The 19,371-nt window shown below is 30.2% G+C and overlaps 2 protein-coding genes across 2 annotated transcripts; both read left to right on the forward strand.

Moving 5' to 3' along the window:
- Positions 1-1,961: 1,961 nt before the first annotated feature.
- Positions 1,962-5,874, forward strand: LOC124929473 (probable monogalactosyldiacylglycerol synthase, chloroplastic). The gene is made up of 8 exons (XM_047469844.1): positions 1,962-2,605; positions 2,692-2,864; positions 3,303-3,464; positions 3,714-3,855; positions 4,251-4,475; positions 5,187-5,249; positions 5,329-5,403; positions 5,480-5,874. Exons 1-8 carry the CDS (start codon positions 2,105-2,107, stop codon positions 5,714-5,716), a joined length of 1,578 nt encoding a protein of 525 aa, XP_047325800.1. The 5' UTR covers positions 1,962-2,104; the 3' UTR covers positions 5,717-5,874.
- Positions 5,875-6,878: 1,004 nt separating this feature from the next.
- Positions 6,879-11,080, forward strand: LOC124931568 (ER membrane protein complex subunit 4-like). Its single transcript, XM_047472065.1, has 6 exons — positions 6,879-7,090; positions 7,187-7,243; positions 7,585-7,738; positions 9,559-9,656; positions 9,736-9,801; positions 10,823-11,080. The coding sequence occupies exons 1-6, from the start codon at positions 6,965-6,967 to the stop codon at positions 10,856-10,858; spliced, it is 537 nt and encodes a 178-aa protein (XP_047328021.1). The 5' UTR covers positions 6,879-6,964; the 3' UTR covers positions 10,859-11,080.
- The last annotated feature ends 8,291 nt before the right edge of the window (positions 11,081-19,371 follow it).

Here is a 19,371-nt window from a genome sequence, read left to right on the forward strand (position 1 = left end):
ATGTTCGCGTTCATCAATATTGATGTTGAATTTAAAATATAAAGTGTTATTAGTCTAGCTGGTTAAAGAGGTTAAAATATTATACTTGTTTTGTTATATTGTAAGTTCGAACCATACCTATAACATTTTTTATTTTATTTTTATTCGTTTTAAGTGTATGGGCAGGTCAACCCACAATCTGACATAAGTATCCATTTACTCTCACATATATATTCAAATTAACCACAGCTGTCGCCCGACAATCTGGACACTTTAAAAATTAAGCATCATTATATATATAAATTAGTTAGTTAAAAAGTTGAATTTATATTGTTAAAATGTCTCGCGTTTATCAAATTTAGTGTTGAATTTAAAATATAAAGTGTTATTAGTCTAGTTGGTTAAAGGGGTTAAAATATTGTACTTAGCATTTTTAATTTTATTTTTAACCGTTTTAAGTGTATGGGCAAGTCAATCTACAATCCGACCTATGTATTCATTTATTCTCGCATATATATCCAAATTAACCACAACTCTCAACCCGGTAATCCGGACACTTTACAAATTAAGCATCATTAAATAGATATATAGATAGATTAATTAGTTAAACTTATATTGTTAAAATGTCCTACGTTTATCAAATTTGGTGTTGAATTTAAAATATAAAGTTGTATTTAGTCTATTTGGTTAAAATATTGTATTTATTTTGTTAGGTTGCAAGTTCGAACCATGCCTATAACAATTTTAATTTTATTTTTAACCGTTTTAAGTTTATGAGCGGGTCAACCCACAATCCGACCCAAATATCTATTTACTCTCACATATATATCCAAATTAACCACAGCTCTCAACCCGACAATCTAGACACTTTAAAAATTAAGCATCATTATATATATAGATACTAATCAAATATTATTTAATTAATTTCTTGTAAAATCTTTAAAAAAATATTCTAATTTTAGTTTCAAAGAACATATAACCTTTATTTAAATTTGAAAAAAAACCTAAATCAAATAAAAAATTTCTATTTCGATTTTTATAGCTAAAACCCTAAATTAATCATTTAAGAATACCAAATTAGAAGAGTTGAGCTGTTGGGACAAGCTATGAATGAACGACAATGAAGAATGACCGAAAAATCGCAAAGTGAAGGATGTTAGAATCGTTGGTGAAGAGTAAATCGGGCATCGTGAGTAAATGGTCGTATTTGACTCGAGCAAGATGTGTTAGATTCTCAATCGTGTCGTGTTGTGTCGTGTCTTAATCTTATGCGTGTTGTATCGTATCTTGAGTCTGAAAAGAGAAGAGAGTAGACATAAATGAAAATTGAGAGTAGACAAATAACTTCTTCATATTATCATGTTTTCTTTTTTTTAATATATTTTGATATATATTAATATATATAATTTTTTTTTTAATTTAGGAAAATTAGCATGACAATCTACAGTCATAATCCCCGTTTCAACTTAAAGTGCTTTTAACGTGTGATAATAATTCCCGTTTCAACTTAAAGCGCTTTTAACGTGTGATCTTTTGATTTCTTAACTAGTTAAAAAAAAGTAATATAACATTAAATTAGTGACATGTATTTTTTTTATATAAATAATGGCACGTAGATGATAAGTTAACGGTATTAGAAAACCATTAAGACAAAACTCGTTTTTGTATAATTTTAACAATAAAAAACTTTAAATTGTAAGATTTAAAAGAAAATGTTTTGTGAATAATTTTTACCATTTTCTAACATGGTTACATCCTTGTAGCAATCTTTTAATATCAAATATCTTTCTAAACATTAGGAGACACAAAATATCAATATCAATATGAAAGAAATTAAATTAAATTATTATATATATAATATTAAATAAATTAATAAAAAAATATTGTAAATTTAATAAATAAACTTTGCCTAATAATTTATTTTAGGTTGAAAAGATTCATGGAATATTATTAAAGTGTGCTTTTTTCTATCTCCACCCAAATCCATTCTTGTGGTCGCAAACCCGTCTTGTTGTTCTCTCGAGCTTTCTCTTTACTTCCTCCTTTTCCTTCTTCTTCTCTTTGTCCTTTCACATTTAGTCGAAAAAACGAGTCTTTATGTATTGAATCGAACTCATAAGCCACGATGCAGCCATCAAATGCGGCTGCGCAGGAACAAATTGAAGTATTTAGTGTCAATAGATTGACTCGTTTGGCAGATTACGGGCTTAAGACCTTGAATTCAGATGGGTGTTCTTTGTTGCCGCCAAATTTCTTGTATTTTGATGGAATTGGAGGATCTGCAGGATCGAAGAAGAAATTCAAAGGCGTGACTTCACTGAGCTTTAGCAGTAGAACTGGTTCGACGTTTAGGAGACTGTTCAACGAGTTTAACAGTGCCTTGAAGTTTCATACTGAAAGAATTCCGCTTGAATTCGCCTCTATTCGGACTGGTGTAGGAGAAAATAACGGCTCAGGAGATAATGAATTTGGAGTTTTGGATGATGAAGGAGTGCATTCAAACGCTATTCAGCCTGATAGACCTAAAAATGTGCTTATATTGATGAGCGACACTGGTGGTGGCCACAGGGCTTCTGCAGAGGCAATCAAGGCGGCTTTTAATGAAGAATTTGGCGATGAATACCAGGTCAGTTTTTCAGGAACTGGGTTTCATTGAAATTGGATAGATGAAACCTTGTTTCAATCGATAAAAGAGCCTTTGATTTGCTGCAGGTGTTTGTAACTGATTTGTGGACTGATCATACTCCATGGCCGTTTAACCAATTGCCAAGAAGCTATAGCTTCTTGGTGAAACATGGACCCCTATGGAAAATGACTTACTATGCTTCTGCTCCTCGTTTGGTGCATCAATCTAATTTTGCTGCCACTTCTGCATTTATAGCTAGGTGAGATGTGTTTTTAATTGATTGACTGGTCTAAATTTGTTTCTAAGCAAAGAACAATGCATTATATCCCCAACTCTTCTCTTTATTCTTATGGTTTTCATACTTTTATTGTCCATGGACTAATACCCAGTTAGTTCAGATAACAAGAGACTTCAACTCATTGATTGACCACCATGAGATTTTATATTCCCATTGAAAACACTTCAAAAACATTGCTCTTAGGCTAATAATGGGCATATTTGGAAACCTTATGTTTTGTATATGTATTCAAACCAAGAAACTGTCAATAGTTTGTGTTGAACTAAGTTCAGCATTCAATGATCACTTGGTATTTGTTTGCATTTTGATCTTAGTTTGATATTGCTAATAGAGTTTGAAGCATGAGAAATGGTTTTAGTTATTCACATAATGTCATTGTTTTTTGTGGTATTATTACAGAGAGGTCGCTAATGGTTTGATGAAATACAAGCCAGATATTATTATCAGTGTACACCCTCTTATGCAACACGTTCCTCTTCGTATCTTGAGAGCAAAAGGTCTTCTGAAGAAGATAGTGTTTACCACTGTTATTACAGATTTAGCTACTTGTCATCCAACATGGTAATTTCCTTTTTCTTACTTCCAGTAATTTTGATTTATATTTTTGCTAGAATCAAACATATATTATTAGCAAGGCTGAAATAAAGAGTTCATTGTAGGCATTACATACTGAAAGAAAAGAAAGGCAATAGTAATAAAAGAGCAAGAATATTTTGTCTTTGCCATTTGCAAGACTGTTTTTGATTCCCATGATATATTAAGTGTAATTTTGATTGTCTTTGTATGAATTTCATGTTTTATGTTCCTTAGGTTTCATAAACTAGTGACGAGATGTTATTGCCCAACAGAAGAGGTTGCAAAAAGAGCTATGAAAGCTGGACTTCAGCAGTCTCAAATCAAGGTCTTTGGCCTTCCCGTACGACCGTCCTTTGTGAAATCGATGGGTGCAAAGGTTTGATGAAATTTCTAGATCTTTACTTAAGATGTTTGGTTCCGTTTTCATTTTCTTTGATGAAACACTTAAGAATTCATCCCGAAGGATCAGTGTTTGTGGTCTTTCTTTGAATCTGTTATTCTTTTTGTTTTTGAAAAAAATATTGTTTGATGAAAAAGTGAATTATTTAGGTTAAATGACTAAAATATCATTTATGTTTAATATTTGAAATGTTATAAAAAATAATATAAAGGTAGTTTAATATTTTGGTCGATGAATTGAGCCATACCTTTATGCCACATATATATATATAACAAAAAATCATTACTGATTTCATAGTACAACTCATATCTGCACGCTTCTTTTTCTTTTGTATTTCAAAAATTGTATGATGATGTGTATAACCTAAACAGGATGGAATGAGAAGAGAACTAGGAATGGATGAAGATCTTCCTGCTGTACTACTAATGGGTGGTGGTGAAGGAATGGGTCCAATTGAGGCAACCGCAAAGGCACTTGGAAACTCATTGTACGACGAAAAACTTGGGGAGCCAATCGGCCAATTACTCGTGATATGTGGTCGCAATCAAAAACTTGTTAACAGGCTGCTTTTAATTGACTGGAAGATACCTGTCCAGGTAACAAACTTTTCCATCTTCCACTCATGTTGTGTGTTCGAACATTGGCTTCATTTGGAAATGCAAATTCTATAAAAAATTCCATCCCCTCGTTTGATGTGGGGGCGAAGGTTATGAAATCAAAAATTTTGTTGATGAAAAAGTGGAGTTTTGGGGATTATTTGAGTTAAATTACTAATATGCCCTTTTATATTTAAATTTTATAAAAGGTAAAGTAACAGTGTTTTGATATTTTAGCTGATGCATTAATAGATTTTATGTTTGAAAGAAAAGGTGATGTGATATAAGTTTTTTTTTTGAAAACTCAAATAACCTAAGATCAAACAAGTTGTGGCTTATTTCTTATTTGGATAACCAATCTATTATTGAAAATTAGGTTATTTGGGTGAAATGAAAATAATTTCTTTTAAAAGAAATTGAGGGTAATTTGGTTTTGGATAAACAATATATCATTGAAAATTAGGTTATTTGGGTAAAATGAAAAATAATTTATTTTAAAAGAAATTGAGGGTAATTTGATTGCTGATTTGAATGATGCGATAATGATGGGATATTGGCCTCTGAAACTGAACTTAGACATAGATTCATAAATTCGTTTGCGGTTTCTCCTTTGGATCCAGATACAGAAACACAATTGCTTTCAAATAGGGTGAGTAGTGTGTTCTATCTACTTAAGTAACTTCACTGATAAAACAGATTTTTGAATAACAGATTAAAGGGTTTGTCACAAAAATGGAAATTTGCATGGGAGCATGCGACTGCGTTATTACGAAGGTATTGTCATTATTCATTTCGTCTCGATTTGCACAAATTAGGTTATTATTATGAACACTTTTTTCTGTATTCTGTGAAGGCCGGTCCAGGAACTATAGCTGAAGCCATGATCAAAGGACTTCCCATTATTCTCAATGATTATATTGCTGGACAGGTAAAAAAACAGTTTTATTTGAGTTTAAACGACTAAAATACCCTTGGTGTTTAATATTAGTTTTGGTTAATGACAGGAAGCTGGAAATGTTCCGTTTGTGGTTGAGAATGGATGCGGAAAATTCTCAAAGTCGCCTAAAGAGATAGCTAGAATCGTATCACAATGGTTTGGTCCAAAAGCGGACGAACTGAAAGCCATGTCTATGAATGCGTTGCGGCTGTCGAGGCCCGATTCTGTATTTAAGATTGTACATGATCTACATGAACTGGTTAGACATAAAAGCTATGTACCTCAGCTTACCCAAACTGGTTAGATTATCATTTACCTAGAACTGCTTTTTGTGTCCAAGTTTTTCTTTCTTTTTTTTGGCTTAGAATTGTTTTTTGTTGTAACAATTGAGTTTTAATTTATGTCTTATGTCGAAAATGAGATAAAATAGCAAGCTAAATAATGATTTTTTTTTTGTTTGGAGCTAAGAGCAAGGTAAATAGTTCATGAAGCTGGCTATATTTCAATTTGTTAATGAGTTTATTATGATGAAATTTTATATTGGATTCTCCTTAGTAAGTATATCAATGTATCATGATAATCTTGTTGTGTGTGAGCTTTCTCCCCAGTTGAGTAGAAGTGACTCAAAAACTGGACTGGCTCAACACTTTTATTATGTTAAAAATTTAGATTTTAGTTGTTAAAATTTTACAATTTTATTGAAATTTTTAAATGGTTAAATTCTTATAATTTTACAAAATTACAGCATATTAAGTGAATTTACATTAAACCATCTAAAATTTTGATTTAATTTTTAAAATATTATCATTCATAACGATCATAATTAGGATGATGACAACACATCCTTACTCGATATCAATATAGTTACCTGTCCCCTCGATGAGTATCTTATATTAAATTTTTATTCCCGACCATTTGGATACTTGATTCTCGACAAGTATCTTAAATATTGAATATTATGACATTTCTCTTGAGATTTAGGTGATTTGTAAAATTTTAAATATTGAATAACATAATTTTAATATGTATATCTACAAGTTTTTCTTATGTATAAATCGAATATACCACTACCCATAATTTTACTCTTTAATTTCGATCCCAAACCCAATTTGAAACCCATTTTTATCTCTAATCTTACATACTTTATATTAAAAAAACTCTTAAATTTATATTAAAATTTTACAAATTTATAAATTATTTTGATTTTAAGATTTTATATGTTTTTATATTGATAAAATAAATTTATATTTCTATATTAAAAAAAATATTTATTCAAATAGTTGAACTTATCTAATTAAATTTTCAATTATAATTTTTTTTAAATTTTATTTGTATAATTTATTTTAAAAAAAAGAAAAGTAAACTTATTCAAATAAATTCTGGATTTTACCAATTTATAAATATCCAATCATTTTAAATGATTTACATTCTTATTTCTTTTTTTTATTACTCATTCCAATTAAGGTCTCTCTCTCTCTCACACACACACATAAACAAACTTCGAAGATCCAGGGTGCAGTGCAGGCTGAAGTTTCATCTTTCGATCACTTTAATGGAGAAAGGAAAAGGAGTGGCCTTTGTTCGGAAATGGGCTATTGATTTCACCGACAGCTCCAATACTCCTTCCTCCCGCGACATCCCTGATCCTCCTGGTTTTTCCCGTGTTTCTATTGAACAGGTTTTCACTTTCCTCAACCTCTCATCCTATATTTATCCATAAAAACTCAATTTCTGATATCATATGTATATAATGGATTGGATTGGATTGATGTAGGACGATTCATCACTTAGTCGCCAAAAGAAGGATGCAGAGTCCAGTTGGAAGCTACAGGTACTCGATCTACTAGAATAATGAAATTCAGAGTATTTGCTCACTAGAAAGAAAAAGAGAAAGAGTTTTTGTTAGTATGTATGTTATGGGTTAGGAAACTGGAACATAAAAATCACAACTTTACAACCAAAGATAAATTTGACCTATCTTCTATCTAAGTTGTTTCGTTTCAGTAACAATGGATGTTCCTGCAAATTTATATGATCATTAAGTCTTAACATTATCTTTAAGATACAACATGTTATCAAGTTCTAGATCTTGATTTTTAAGTGTTGACATTTTCTTCATACAATGATTCTTTCCATCAACACTTTTTTTTTTTTTATTTCCTTTGTGAGCAGAAAGCATGGGAAGTGGCTCAGGCTCCTTTTAAGAATTTGATGATGATGGGTTTTATGATGTGGATGGCTGGTAATACAGTACATTTGTTTAGCATTGGTATTACATTTTCAGCTCTTTGGCAGCCTATAAGTGCTCTTCAAGGGGTCGGAAAAGGTAACATTAAATTTTCTCAGAAATATTTGTTGTTTTGAAGTTTCTTGTCAGTGGGGGTGATTGGAATTGTAATTAAAACAATGGAGTGAAGATCTTCCAGTTGCAAGAGTTAGAACTCAGTTTCACCTTTTCCAGTTAAATTAGGTTGAAACAATGATTTTTGATTACATGACAATTCCAGTGATAGATATGAGTAACCATTAAGATAGGGTCATAAAATATAAAAGCCTGATAAAAATTGCCATATTCTTTGTCATTGAAATAGTACATTCTAGTCATGCTTGTGTTACAGTACCTGCTATTTTATGCCTGGCCAAAAGCATTTGTCAACCCTGTTTCATACCCTGATCCTGATGATGGTATGAGAAAATATGTCAAGTATGGATACTGCGATTCCCGACGTAGAAAAATCACAGGAAATAAGTGTGAGATAATTGGCTATAGTTACCTTCACAAATAGGTTTTGGACTTGAATTGTAGTGGCACAATTGTTACATTACCTTTTAGGGCTTGGGTTTTGGTGGCCTGGTTTGTCCTAAGGTATTTATAGTCTATATCCTCACACACATCGTTGGCCCACGGGTTTGGGGTGTTATAGATACTTTTGAGGTAGGCAAGATGACATTTAAGACTAGAAATGGCCAGTTTATCAAATCCTTCCAAATTATCTACTTGCAGCCTCTATGTTACTTTCATCCCTCAAATATTTTCAGATTGGGTGGCTTATTGAGCCGGCCTGGGGTAATGCAACCTAGAAAAAAACTAGAGAATTATCCTCTTTTGAGGTTCGAACCAAGGGCAGTAAACACATTGAGAGGATACTTAACAAACTAGGCTAAATCATTTTTGTTAATTTTTAGTGTTAAAATAATATACATCTTCATTCTTCTTAGAGGATGCAAGAAGGAACAAAGTAATAAAAATATTAAAAATCTCTTTGGATAGCCCAATTCTCAGGGATTTCCCTGGGTGATAGCACTTACAATCCAACATAATAATATGTCTACTTCTTTTACCTTGAGCTTAACAATTTCTTCTTGATCTTGTCATCTTAAGAGTATGCCATGTCAATAGTTTATTAAGCATTTTGTTTTTAGACCAAGGCTTTTTTCTTAGAGGAGGCTGCCACAACATCCCACCACTTCAATCACAGTGCTTTCAGTGGGAATCAAACTTCATATCTCAACCTCTTAAGTTCAAGACCCTCACCACTTTAGCTATCCTGGGTAGATCGATTATTAATCATTCTGCCTTGGTGGGATTAGGATTGGCTTGGAAACAAGGCACAGTAGGAGAAGTATTAGTATTACCTACAAATGTTCCCATAGTGTGTTTTTATTTATATCTTAAACTTAAATTATCTTACCTGAAAAGAGAGGAAACTTTTAAAATCGGAGGTTTTTAATATTGTTAGTAAGGGGCTGTTTGAAAACTTTTTTTATTTATATTTGATTTTGTATCATCTGGATCCAGACACAAGCGTGTTTAGAAACTTAACCTAGGCAGACACTTTAAAAAATTTACTATTGTTTCTCGATGTGGATTCAAATACAACAAATTTAAAAAGTGTTTCCAAATGGGGCTAATTGAACTCTTCTTATATGTGCTTTTGAAGTGATTAATAGTTATTTTCTTTGGGTTTTGTGGTTTACCTCTCCGATTCATGACTGTATTCTATGTTCTTATTTTTGGAATGAAAGTAGCCCCTATGTACTCTCATTTTTTAGAAGTGAAAATTAGCTCATTTGTGCTTTATTTTTGTGTGAATAATCTTGTTACCTTTTCAATCGTAAAGAAAAAAATAAATCCGTTCATTGCAGTTTTTGAGCCTTACAAGGACAAAAAAGTTGATCTTCTTGGACCAAAATTATTGTTCATTGCCCTCAATTTAGGAGGCTTAGCACTTGGAGTATGGAAGGTAAGGTGTACTTTATTCTTATCATGATTTTTATGTGGTGAGATTACATCTTATTTGATATTTGTGATGATTTTGGCAGCTAAATAGCTTGGGCCTTCTCCCAACACATGCATCAGACTGGGTTTCTTCCTTGCCCCCTGCTCAGGTTCATTCTCCACTAATTTCATTAGATCTTATATATAGTATTAACATATGGGATTTTCTTTTCATAAAAGAGTTTCGTTTCAAATTGGAATCAATATGATATCCTAGAATTGTAGCCACATTACTTTATTTGGTGGTATTAGTTGGTTTATTATGGACCAATGTAGTTTTTGACACCAATTAAAAAGTATGTTTCTTAAAACATAAAAAAAAAACCTTTACCACCACAGTCGGTCCGAAAGATGCATAACCACTTATAGGCCTTGTTTGATCTAGGGTTATTTGAATAACAAGTGATTATTTCCAAATAACCTTGTCTGATTTTGGTTATTGAAAATCATGTGATTTGGGTCAAAAGACATTAAGGGTATAAAAATATAATAATTTTTTTAAATGTATTTTGATATTTTTGTTTATAATTTGAATGATGTGAGTGTTGAGTAGATTGTTGATTGGATATCTGAGTTATTTGAAATTTATCTTAAATAGCCAACATCAAACAAGGGCTTAATGTTTGTCATGATTACGATTCTTCGGATGGTTTTCTTGTCTATTAAAAAGTTTAACAGAAAAATTTGTTTTCAAGGAAATCTATCATCTTTATTCGTTCAGACTCAAAATCAGTTCCAGAAATTGTTTTCAAATGGGCCGAAATCTATTATTGGGGTTAAAATTGGACTTGCACCAACAGTTGAAATTTCATCGGGGTTCCTAATACAAAATGTTGACATTTTTTTCTGTGTTGAAGTTGCATACTTTTGTTGCGGTAGTTGAGTTTCAAGCGAAAACAATTTGTTCTTAAAGTTTATACTAATTCCAATTGGAATTCATATATGTTTTTTTTGTCCATCTTAAAAGACAATTGGATACTTTGATCAATCAATAATAGGATTTAGTTTTTATTTGTTATTTACTCACACACATCTCCAATGCAAAATAGCTGTTTATGACTAGTTTTTTCTCGATATCTCAAGAAGCTTCTAAATCAGCTATCTATAATGATGCGTTTTTTTTCACACCAGGAGGTTGAATACTCGGGTGGGGGCATACCCCTTTGAGGAGCTCTTACTCAACTAAGGTTATAGGTAACTTCATTTGGAAACACAGTTTCTGCTAGATTTCTCGAATTCATATGGAATCACATTTAAAAATTGAACTTAGTTTCGCAGAAATTCATTACTCCTGTGGGATTAGTATGTTTTGCTTATTCCCCTCTATCAAAATTCTTGTTTGGAGTTAATGATATCTTTTATTCAGTTCAACATATTGTTCTTTTCCCACCTTCCTAGTTGAAAATCTGTCCTGATTTTTTCATGGATATAAATAAATATATATTCCAAGTTATGATCCTGGCGTAACTTAGGGCATTTTTAATAGGGATCGAATCAATCCAAGATATTTGATTAAGGATTTGTCCTGCACTTTTTGATTCGAATTGTCCCGTTTGTGCCAAACTGTTTGATCGGTAGTTGATCGAGAATATGATGATATTAAGCCTTGTTAGTGGGATGGTTTCCCAAATTAACTTGGTTTGGCGTTCATTTTTTCAAAGTAACCTAGTTTGTTCATTCAAACTCAGTTTTATTTTTATTTCTTTTTTTTACATTTAAAATTCATTATATATAAATTAAATTATTTATATTTTGATATATAATTTAAATTTGATTATTTTTTATAAATTTGATTAATATATTTTAATATATATATATATATATATTTACATTTCAATTATTATTTATATAGTGTAATAAGTATTCCCTTTTAACATTCTAATAAATAATTGATAAATATTAATAAATTTAAAATATTTTAACCATGACAATATAATAATTAAATATTTATAAAAATATTTTTAATTATCAATTATTTATTAAATATAATAACATTTTTAATTAAATATAATAACAATATTATTATATTTTAACCATATAAATATGATAATTTTGTTATTATATTTAATAAATAATTGATAAATTTAAAAACGTTTTTATGAATATTTAATTATTATATTGTTATGGTTAAAATATTTTAAATTTATTAGTATTTATCAATTATTTATTGAAATTATTTAATGTGTATTATACTATATAAATAATAATTGAAATATATATATATATATATATATTAAAATATAAATAATCAAATTTATAAAAAAAAAATAAATTTAAATTATATATCAAAAAAGTATAAATAATCAAATTTATAAAAATAATAATTTAAAATATATATCAAAATATAAATAATTTAGTTTATATAAATAATAATTTAAAATATATATCAAAATATAAATAATTTAGTTTATATATAATGAATTTTAAATATAAAAAAAATAAAATAAAAAAAACTGAGTTTGAATAGTAAACTAGGTTAGTTTGGGAAATTGAACGCCAAACAATGTTACTTTGAGAAACAGGGGCGGATCCAAGTACAAGCCGGTCCGGACTGTAGCCCAGGTAGCCTTAAACAGTATGTATGTATTTTTATCAATAACGACGGTAAATTACCGTCGTTATTGGTTATTTTTCGTCGCTAAAAAGCGTTGGTGACAACAAACTATAAAATTAGCCCAGATAGATTTTTTTAATAAAAAATTTGCCTGGATAGGTTTCAAATTCTGGCTCCGCCCCTGTTAGGAAACCATGCTTGTTTGTGGAAGTGTTTTTTTTCCCTAAAATCCGACCATTTTTCATCTATTATTTCATCAAACTAATTATTCTTTTTATTTATTAAAATATTAAAATCATCTTTTTATTAACTCCAAAAAGAAAGAGAAAATCAAAATATTAGGATAATTTGATATTTTAATCTAAAAAACTATTTTTTTTTTTGTAAATATTTATATAAAAAAAACTACTTTCTCAAACAAGGTCTTAGTGTATTTGTCTTGATTCTTTGAACCCAGATGAACAAAATAAATATATAATAATATTAAGAGAAATGATTTGGACAACGAAGTTATAACGAAAATAAGGTCACGAATTTGACGTGGGCCATATGTGTAGGAGAAAGAATTTTTTTTGTTAAATTCAATTCCTGCATTGTTCTCAAATCATTTCTCTCTTATCTCTCTCCAGCGAAAATTCTTTTCAAAAAAATGGCTGTTTTGTCGGAGCAATATTTGGAGCGATACCCCTAACGCATTTGCACCAAATGAGATTCTACCGTTTGCTCGCATAGGATTGACGGAGCGTTGAAGGTTTACATGCAGACTAGATGGAGTGCGGATGGTCTTGCTTTTATCATTAGAGATAAGCACATTTGTCCGACGATCGAGGATTTTCAAGCAATCCTCGAGTCTTAATCTAATGAGCTCCCTCAAAAATTACAAAAGATTCTTCGAAGCTTCTTTGGGAGTAGTAGATATTGCTCCATACAGATCACTACTGAAGTATTTATCAATACAGATCCTTGACAATGTCATTTGGCGTTTCGAGGGATCGAACATTAACATCATACAATGCAAACGTATCATGTTGGTGTTTCTGGCTCATTATCTTTTGTGTCCTGTTGAAAGCAGTCACTCTTCCTTTAGACTCATCAAAGTAGTTCTTGCCATAATGACACACTTTTGAGGGTTGGTTGTTTGTCCTCGTCGAGATAATCATTGGTCTCCGCGACTTTCTTCTAGATCCAACATTCTATTCTTGAAAATGATACCTTTGGTCCTATAGCTCTAGTTCTTGGACAAGTTGCATTTCTTTCCCGTCCTTCATCTCTTTACTTTTCCTTTGCAGCCTCATGAAAATGATAATTGAAGTCTATCATGCCCATGCTATTCTGGATGATCACCCATTCGCTTCATTGTTCCATGGTATCACTTTGATACCATGAAGTACGAGATGAAGATGGTATATTCATCATTTTGCTCGGATTATAAGTAGCTACCTCCTACGGTACCACCTTTCTATTTCGACAATTTGGCATATAGAGAGCTATTTTGTGGGAGAGGAGTCATTCCTCCGGACATGAGTCCTATTTTTTCTCGTCCTTACTTTATTTACTATAAATGTTGGAGGATGCTTGTTCAATTCACCTGTCCACATGCTGAATTAATGCATGGCCGAGGCCAAGTCGCTATGTCATCCAACTATCATTGGAGGGATTGTTGATCTCGAACCAGAAGACGTAGATGAAGCGATGGAAAGACCTGAAGTCGAGACAAACTCTGATATTTAGAGTAACTCTTTTATTCTAGTACTTTCGGTTATTTATTTATGTAGCATTACTACGTGTATGAACTCTTTGTGTGTACATGAGTGATAACAAATTTTGTATTAACTATGTTATTTTCAATGATAATCGGATTTAAGACGTAGATGTAGCGATGAAAGGTTCTGAAGTCGAGACAAGCTCTGATGTTTAGAGTAACTCTTTTATTCAAGTACTTTCAGTTATTTATTTATGTAGCTTATTACGTGTACGAACTCTTTGTGTGTACACAAGTGAAGTCAAATTTTGTATGAACTATGTTATTTTCAATGATAATCAGATTTAAGGATGTCCCGAACAGGCCAGGACATTGCAATGGAATGTAGACTGAAAATTTTCTACATTGTAATGGAGTGTAGACTGAACATCCTTAAATTTGATTATCATTGAAAATAGTATTGTCATCAAAAACTTGATTTCACTCGTGTACACTCAAAGAGTTTATATACGTAGTAAAATTACATAAATAAATAACCAAAAGTACTAAAATAAAAGAGCTACTCTAATCATCAGAGTTTGTCTCGACTTCAGGTCCTTCCATCGCTTCATATACGTCTTCTGGTTTGAGATCAACAATCCCTCGAATGATAGTTGGACTATATAATGCTTTGACCTCGGCCACAACATTGATCCAACGTGTGAGCTGAACGAGCATCCTCCAACATGTATGAGTACATGAATAAAGACGAGGGAAAATATGACTTATGTTCAGAGGAATGACTCCTCCCCAAGAAATAGTTTTTTGCATGCCAAATTGTCGGAATAGAGAGGTTGTACCGTAGGAGATGGTTTCTTCAATCCGAACAAAATGATGAATGAACCATCCTCCATCTCGTACTTCATGGATCAAATTGATACCATGGAATAATGAAGCAAATGGGGTGATCATACAAAATGACATGGGTATGATAAACTTCAATTATCCTTTGCATCTAAAGGTATGCAAATGAAGAATAAAAAGATGAAGGACGGTGAAAAAAAATATAACTTGTCCAACAACCAGAGGTATAAGACCAAATGTGATCCTCTTCGAAAAGAATGTTGGGTCTGGAAAAAAGTCGCGGAAACCAATGAGTGTCTCGGTGTGGGCAAGGCTAGCCAACCCTCGTGAATTTGTCATCATAGCATGAACTACCTCGATGAGCCTAAGGAAGAGTGTCCGCCTTAAGTAGAACACAAAAGATAATGAGCTAGAAACACTAGCATGATACATCTGTGTTATATGATGCTCATGTTCGATCCCTCGAAACGTCAAATGACATTGTCAAGGATCTTTATATTGATAAATCCTTCATCGGTGATCTGTAGGGAGTAATATCTATTACACCCAAACAAACTTCGGAGAATCTCTTGTGATTTTTGAGGGAGATCATTAGAACAAGACTTGAGGATTACTTGAAAGTCCTCAATCGTCGGACAAATGTGTTTATTCCCAATGATAAAAGCACGAGCATCTGCACTCTATCAACGCTATGTCAATCCTTATGCGGACAAGCGATAGAATCTCATTTACACTAAAGAGTGCAAATGTGTTACGGTACTCACTGCACACACTGATGTATTGCTCCAAACATTGCTCCGACAAAACAGTCATTTCCTAAAGAGGATTTTCCACAAAGAGAAATAATTTGAGGACAATGAGCGGAAATTGAGTTTAGCCAATTTTTTTGTCTCTCTTATCACATTGTAATGTCGGATTCGTGGTCTTATTTTTGTGATAACTTGGTTGCTTAAATCATTTCTCACTATTAATATATTTATTTATTATTCATATTTTATAAGAATTTTAAATTTATGAATTTTTAATATATTTTATTATATAAAAAACATTTTATATAATTTTATCATAGAAATTTTTTCTTTCAAAATAAATATGTTATAAACGTTAGTCCGATCTTGCGAGAACTTTAGAATAAAAAATATCAAAAAAAAATCTTGAAAATAGAGGATGATAAATGAATATTTGGCTTCTTGGTCATCCTTAGTGTTATATAATATTGTCATCTTGACCAAAAGTTGGAATGTAAGTTTGATTTTATTTTATTTTATGAATAATTATTAAACCCAATCAATATTAATAATGCTATCCCATGTGCTAAAATTATAACTGCTGCTAACTTTTAATACCTTCCAAAGAGGCCAGGGTTATTTATTAATAATGGATTTAGCTAAATTTGTCACTCAATACAATCTCACCCTAACAGTTACATCTTACCAAGTTATAATTACTTATTCTTAGCTCCTATTTATTCAATTTTATTAAAAATTATTATATTTTTATTTGGCATAATAGTATTGTTAATTAATTATGTAGTAATTTAGAACAATTTAATCAAGAAAGTCATTAAGGAAAGACTTGAAATTTTTGTCCACAAAATTATGATTTTGACAAAATTATGATTTTGAGTCTTTTAACATATACACAATTAAAAATGTGTAAATTTGTTAATGATAACCAGAATTAATTTCTTAATATCTTTGTTTAAAATAATAAGTGAATTATGTTCAAAATTTATATATTTTTTAATATAAGAAGAATGATATGGGAAAATAATATGACAATAAATTTTATGTGTTACTAGATTGTAAATTTAATAGAAGAGATAATTTTCAAATTTTTTAATCTACTCAAAAAAAAATTATTTTTGTTAAATTTCTTGTTATATTATTCTTATCTTGTATAATTTTTCTTAATATAAATAACTATAAAATGAATATATATATATATATATATATATCTTGTATAATTTTTCTTAATATAAATAACTATAAAATGAATATATATATATATATATATATATATATATATTCTTATTTGTTTTATTGTAATTAAATGATTCAATTTATTAATAACACGCACAAGTGATTATAATAAACCAATATCCATGGTGCAAATTTATTTAATGTTTAAAATAGAATGGTTATACTTAATAATTTAAAATTTTAAAATTAGTGAAATAGAAGAAATAATAATTTAAATTCTATATATTCAAAAGTATAATATAATTAGAATGCGTTTGCAAATATCTAGATTAAAAATTCAATTCATTCACCCTCAAGACGTACGGAATTTGTTTTGAAGAAACAAAATCTATTGTCATATCTAGTGATTGTAAAATATATCTAGTGGTTGTAAAAGGGCAATGTGTTCATCTAGGAGGAGTAAAATAACCAAAAAAAGATTTCCTAATAAAAAGATTTAGAGAAAAGTATTTGTACATCTCCTAAATAGGAATAAACAAATGCAACAGTAATCGTCGCCACAATACCGCCGGCCAGATTCCGATTCATGTCCTCTCCTTCGATCATTTCATTTACTCCAATGAAAAAGTGTTTAGATATTCTCTTTGGACAACTATTTCTTCAACGTGGGTATGAAACTTTCAATCACATATCTCATATTCTTGCAGTGAATTCTAATTTTATTGAAACGTTCTTATAACTTGAAAATAATGAACAGAAGTTGATCAAGCATGAGCTTAAAGTTGCAAATATTGTTGACTCAACTCCCACACAAAACCACTTAAACATTGGACTTGATGACCTGAATTTTCCACCCAACTCAACATTGATTTGATAGTTCTATCTCTTATAATTTTTGAAACTTATGACTTATTTTTGTGATATATGTTATAATTATATTTTTGTATTTATAAACTATAATATTGTTTTTATTTGTGTGATGACTTTTATTAGAGTAATGATAAGTTCTAATAATGATAAGATGTATGTTTATTTTGTTAAATGAAGATGAGTTTACATATATTATGTTATGTTAGAGTATGATTATTTGAAATTGAATTATAACAAACTAATGATGATATATTAAAGAACTGATATAATTAAACAAAAAAAACTCAATTCACAAACTAATCATTCATCAAATATATACGTAGAATACATATTTTTAATCATATTTTTTATTTTTAAGATAACATTTTTTTATCCAATTTATTTTTTAGTACAAACATCACCTTATTTTATGAATAAATAACAAATAAGTACATACATCATTTAATCCCATGGACAAACAACAATATGGACATACATCATTTTATCCTATGGACCAAAAGTACATAATAATTGAGATAATATGTACATTTAAAATTTTATCCAATGGACAAATAACAATAAGTTTATACATTGTTTTATCTCATGGTTAAAATAAAAACAATAATTGAGTTTAATACCCTATAAAGAAAACATAAATCTGTCTATCTTTTATGACCGTATTTTCCTCTACACAAATCCTAACACATCTCTCTTCTTTGTTGGGTTTGTTTTTCAAGTCTCCTTTTTAATTATTAGTATTTTTGAGTGTTTTACAAAATTAGAAAGAATGAACAATTTAGATAAAATTGACACGAGTACTTTATTTGATGATGATTTTGTAAATTATTTGGTCGCAATTTGTTTTACAACATTTGCGGAACATTATTTGTTGAATGAGCAAATTTAGCGTTTACTTAAAGATCCTTCCACTTGTGGTGCTGAAATTGTACAAGTCTTAATGAATAATGATAATTCATGTTTTCGAGCTATAAAAATGAATTGTGAATGTGTTAGACGATTGATAAATCGTTGTGTAACACATTACAATTTAGTTGGTGGATGTAAAATTTCAATTAAAGAGGAAGTATTAATCACTTTGGTATGTTTTGCCCATGGTGAAAGAATGAGAGTGGGCATCTTTTTTTGGGCATTCGAAGTCTACGATGTCTACAATAATATCAAATGTGTTAAAATCATTAATACAACTACACACAGATGAGATGCAACCCATTGATCAAACACAAATACATGTCAAGTTCACCATAACTAACATTCAAAAATTATTTAAGGTAAATATTTTGTCATTTTCCACGTTTAACAATATTGGTTCCTTTGTTTTATATATTATTAATAAAATATTATTTGATGTCTTGTCTTTAATAGAATTGTATTGATGTTATCGATGACACTCATGTACGAGTACATCCTAAGCCAAGCGAGTCACTAAATTGGCGTGGTCGAACTGGTTATACAACTACAAACGTCGTAGCGATATATGACCACAATATGTTATTTACATATTTTGTCGCCGGTGCTGAGGGTTCTATGCATCAGTCATTGACAAGGTTCAGAATAATCATGGTTTTCCACATCCAATACTAGCAGGGACAAACCAAAAATTCGGTGGTGGAGTGAGTTTAAAATTTTTTTAGGGTGACTTAAATAAATAACGAGAAAATTTTGAATAAAACGAGTAAATAAAGGTAAGTTTTACCATTTTTTAATAATTAAATAAACTAAATAGTGAATGTTATTATTTTTTTCTTTAAAAATTATGGGGTAATATCACATATTAATCGTAAAAAAAAAC

This window comes from Impatiens glandulifera, chromosome 3, assembly GCF_907164915.1.
Source record: "Impatiens glandulifera chromosome 3, dImpGla2.1, whole genome shotgun sequence".
Taxonomy (NCBI): domain Eukaryota; kingdom Viridiplantae; phylum Streptophyta; class Magnoliopsida; order Ericales; family Balsaminaceae; genus Impatiens; species Impatiens glandulifera.

Excerpts from the sequence above, each read along its gene's own strand:
- LOC124929473 (XM_047469844.1), top strand. The coding sequence starts at position 2,105 with ATGCAGCCATCAAATGCGGCTGCGCAGGAACAAATTGAAGTATTTAGT. Across the intron at positions 2,865-3,302 it reads ACTTCTGCATTTATAGCTAG|AGAGGTCGCTAATGGTTTGA; the intron begins GTGAGATGTGTT and ends GTATTATTACAG. Across the intron at positions 3,465-3,713 it reads GCTACTTGTCATCCAACATG|GTTTCATAAACTAGTGACGA; the intron begins GTAATTTCCTTT and ends TATGTTCCTTAG.
- LOC124931568 (XM_047472065.1), top strand. The coding sequence starts at position 6,965 with ATGGAGAAAGGAAAAGGAGTGGCCTTTGTTCGGAAATGGGCTATTGAT. Across the intron at positions 7,244-7,584 it reads AGTCCAGTTGGAAGCTACAG|AAAGCATGGGAAGTGGCTCA; the intron begins GTACTCGATCTA and ends CTTTGTGAGCAG. Across the intron at positions 9,802-10,822 it reads CTTCCTTGCCCCCTGCTCAG|GAGGTTGAATACTCGGGTGG; the intron begins GTTCATTCTCCA and ends TTTTCACACCAG.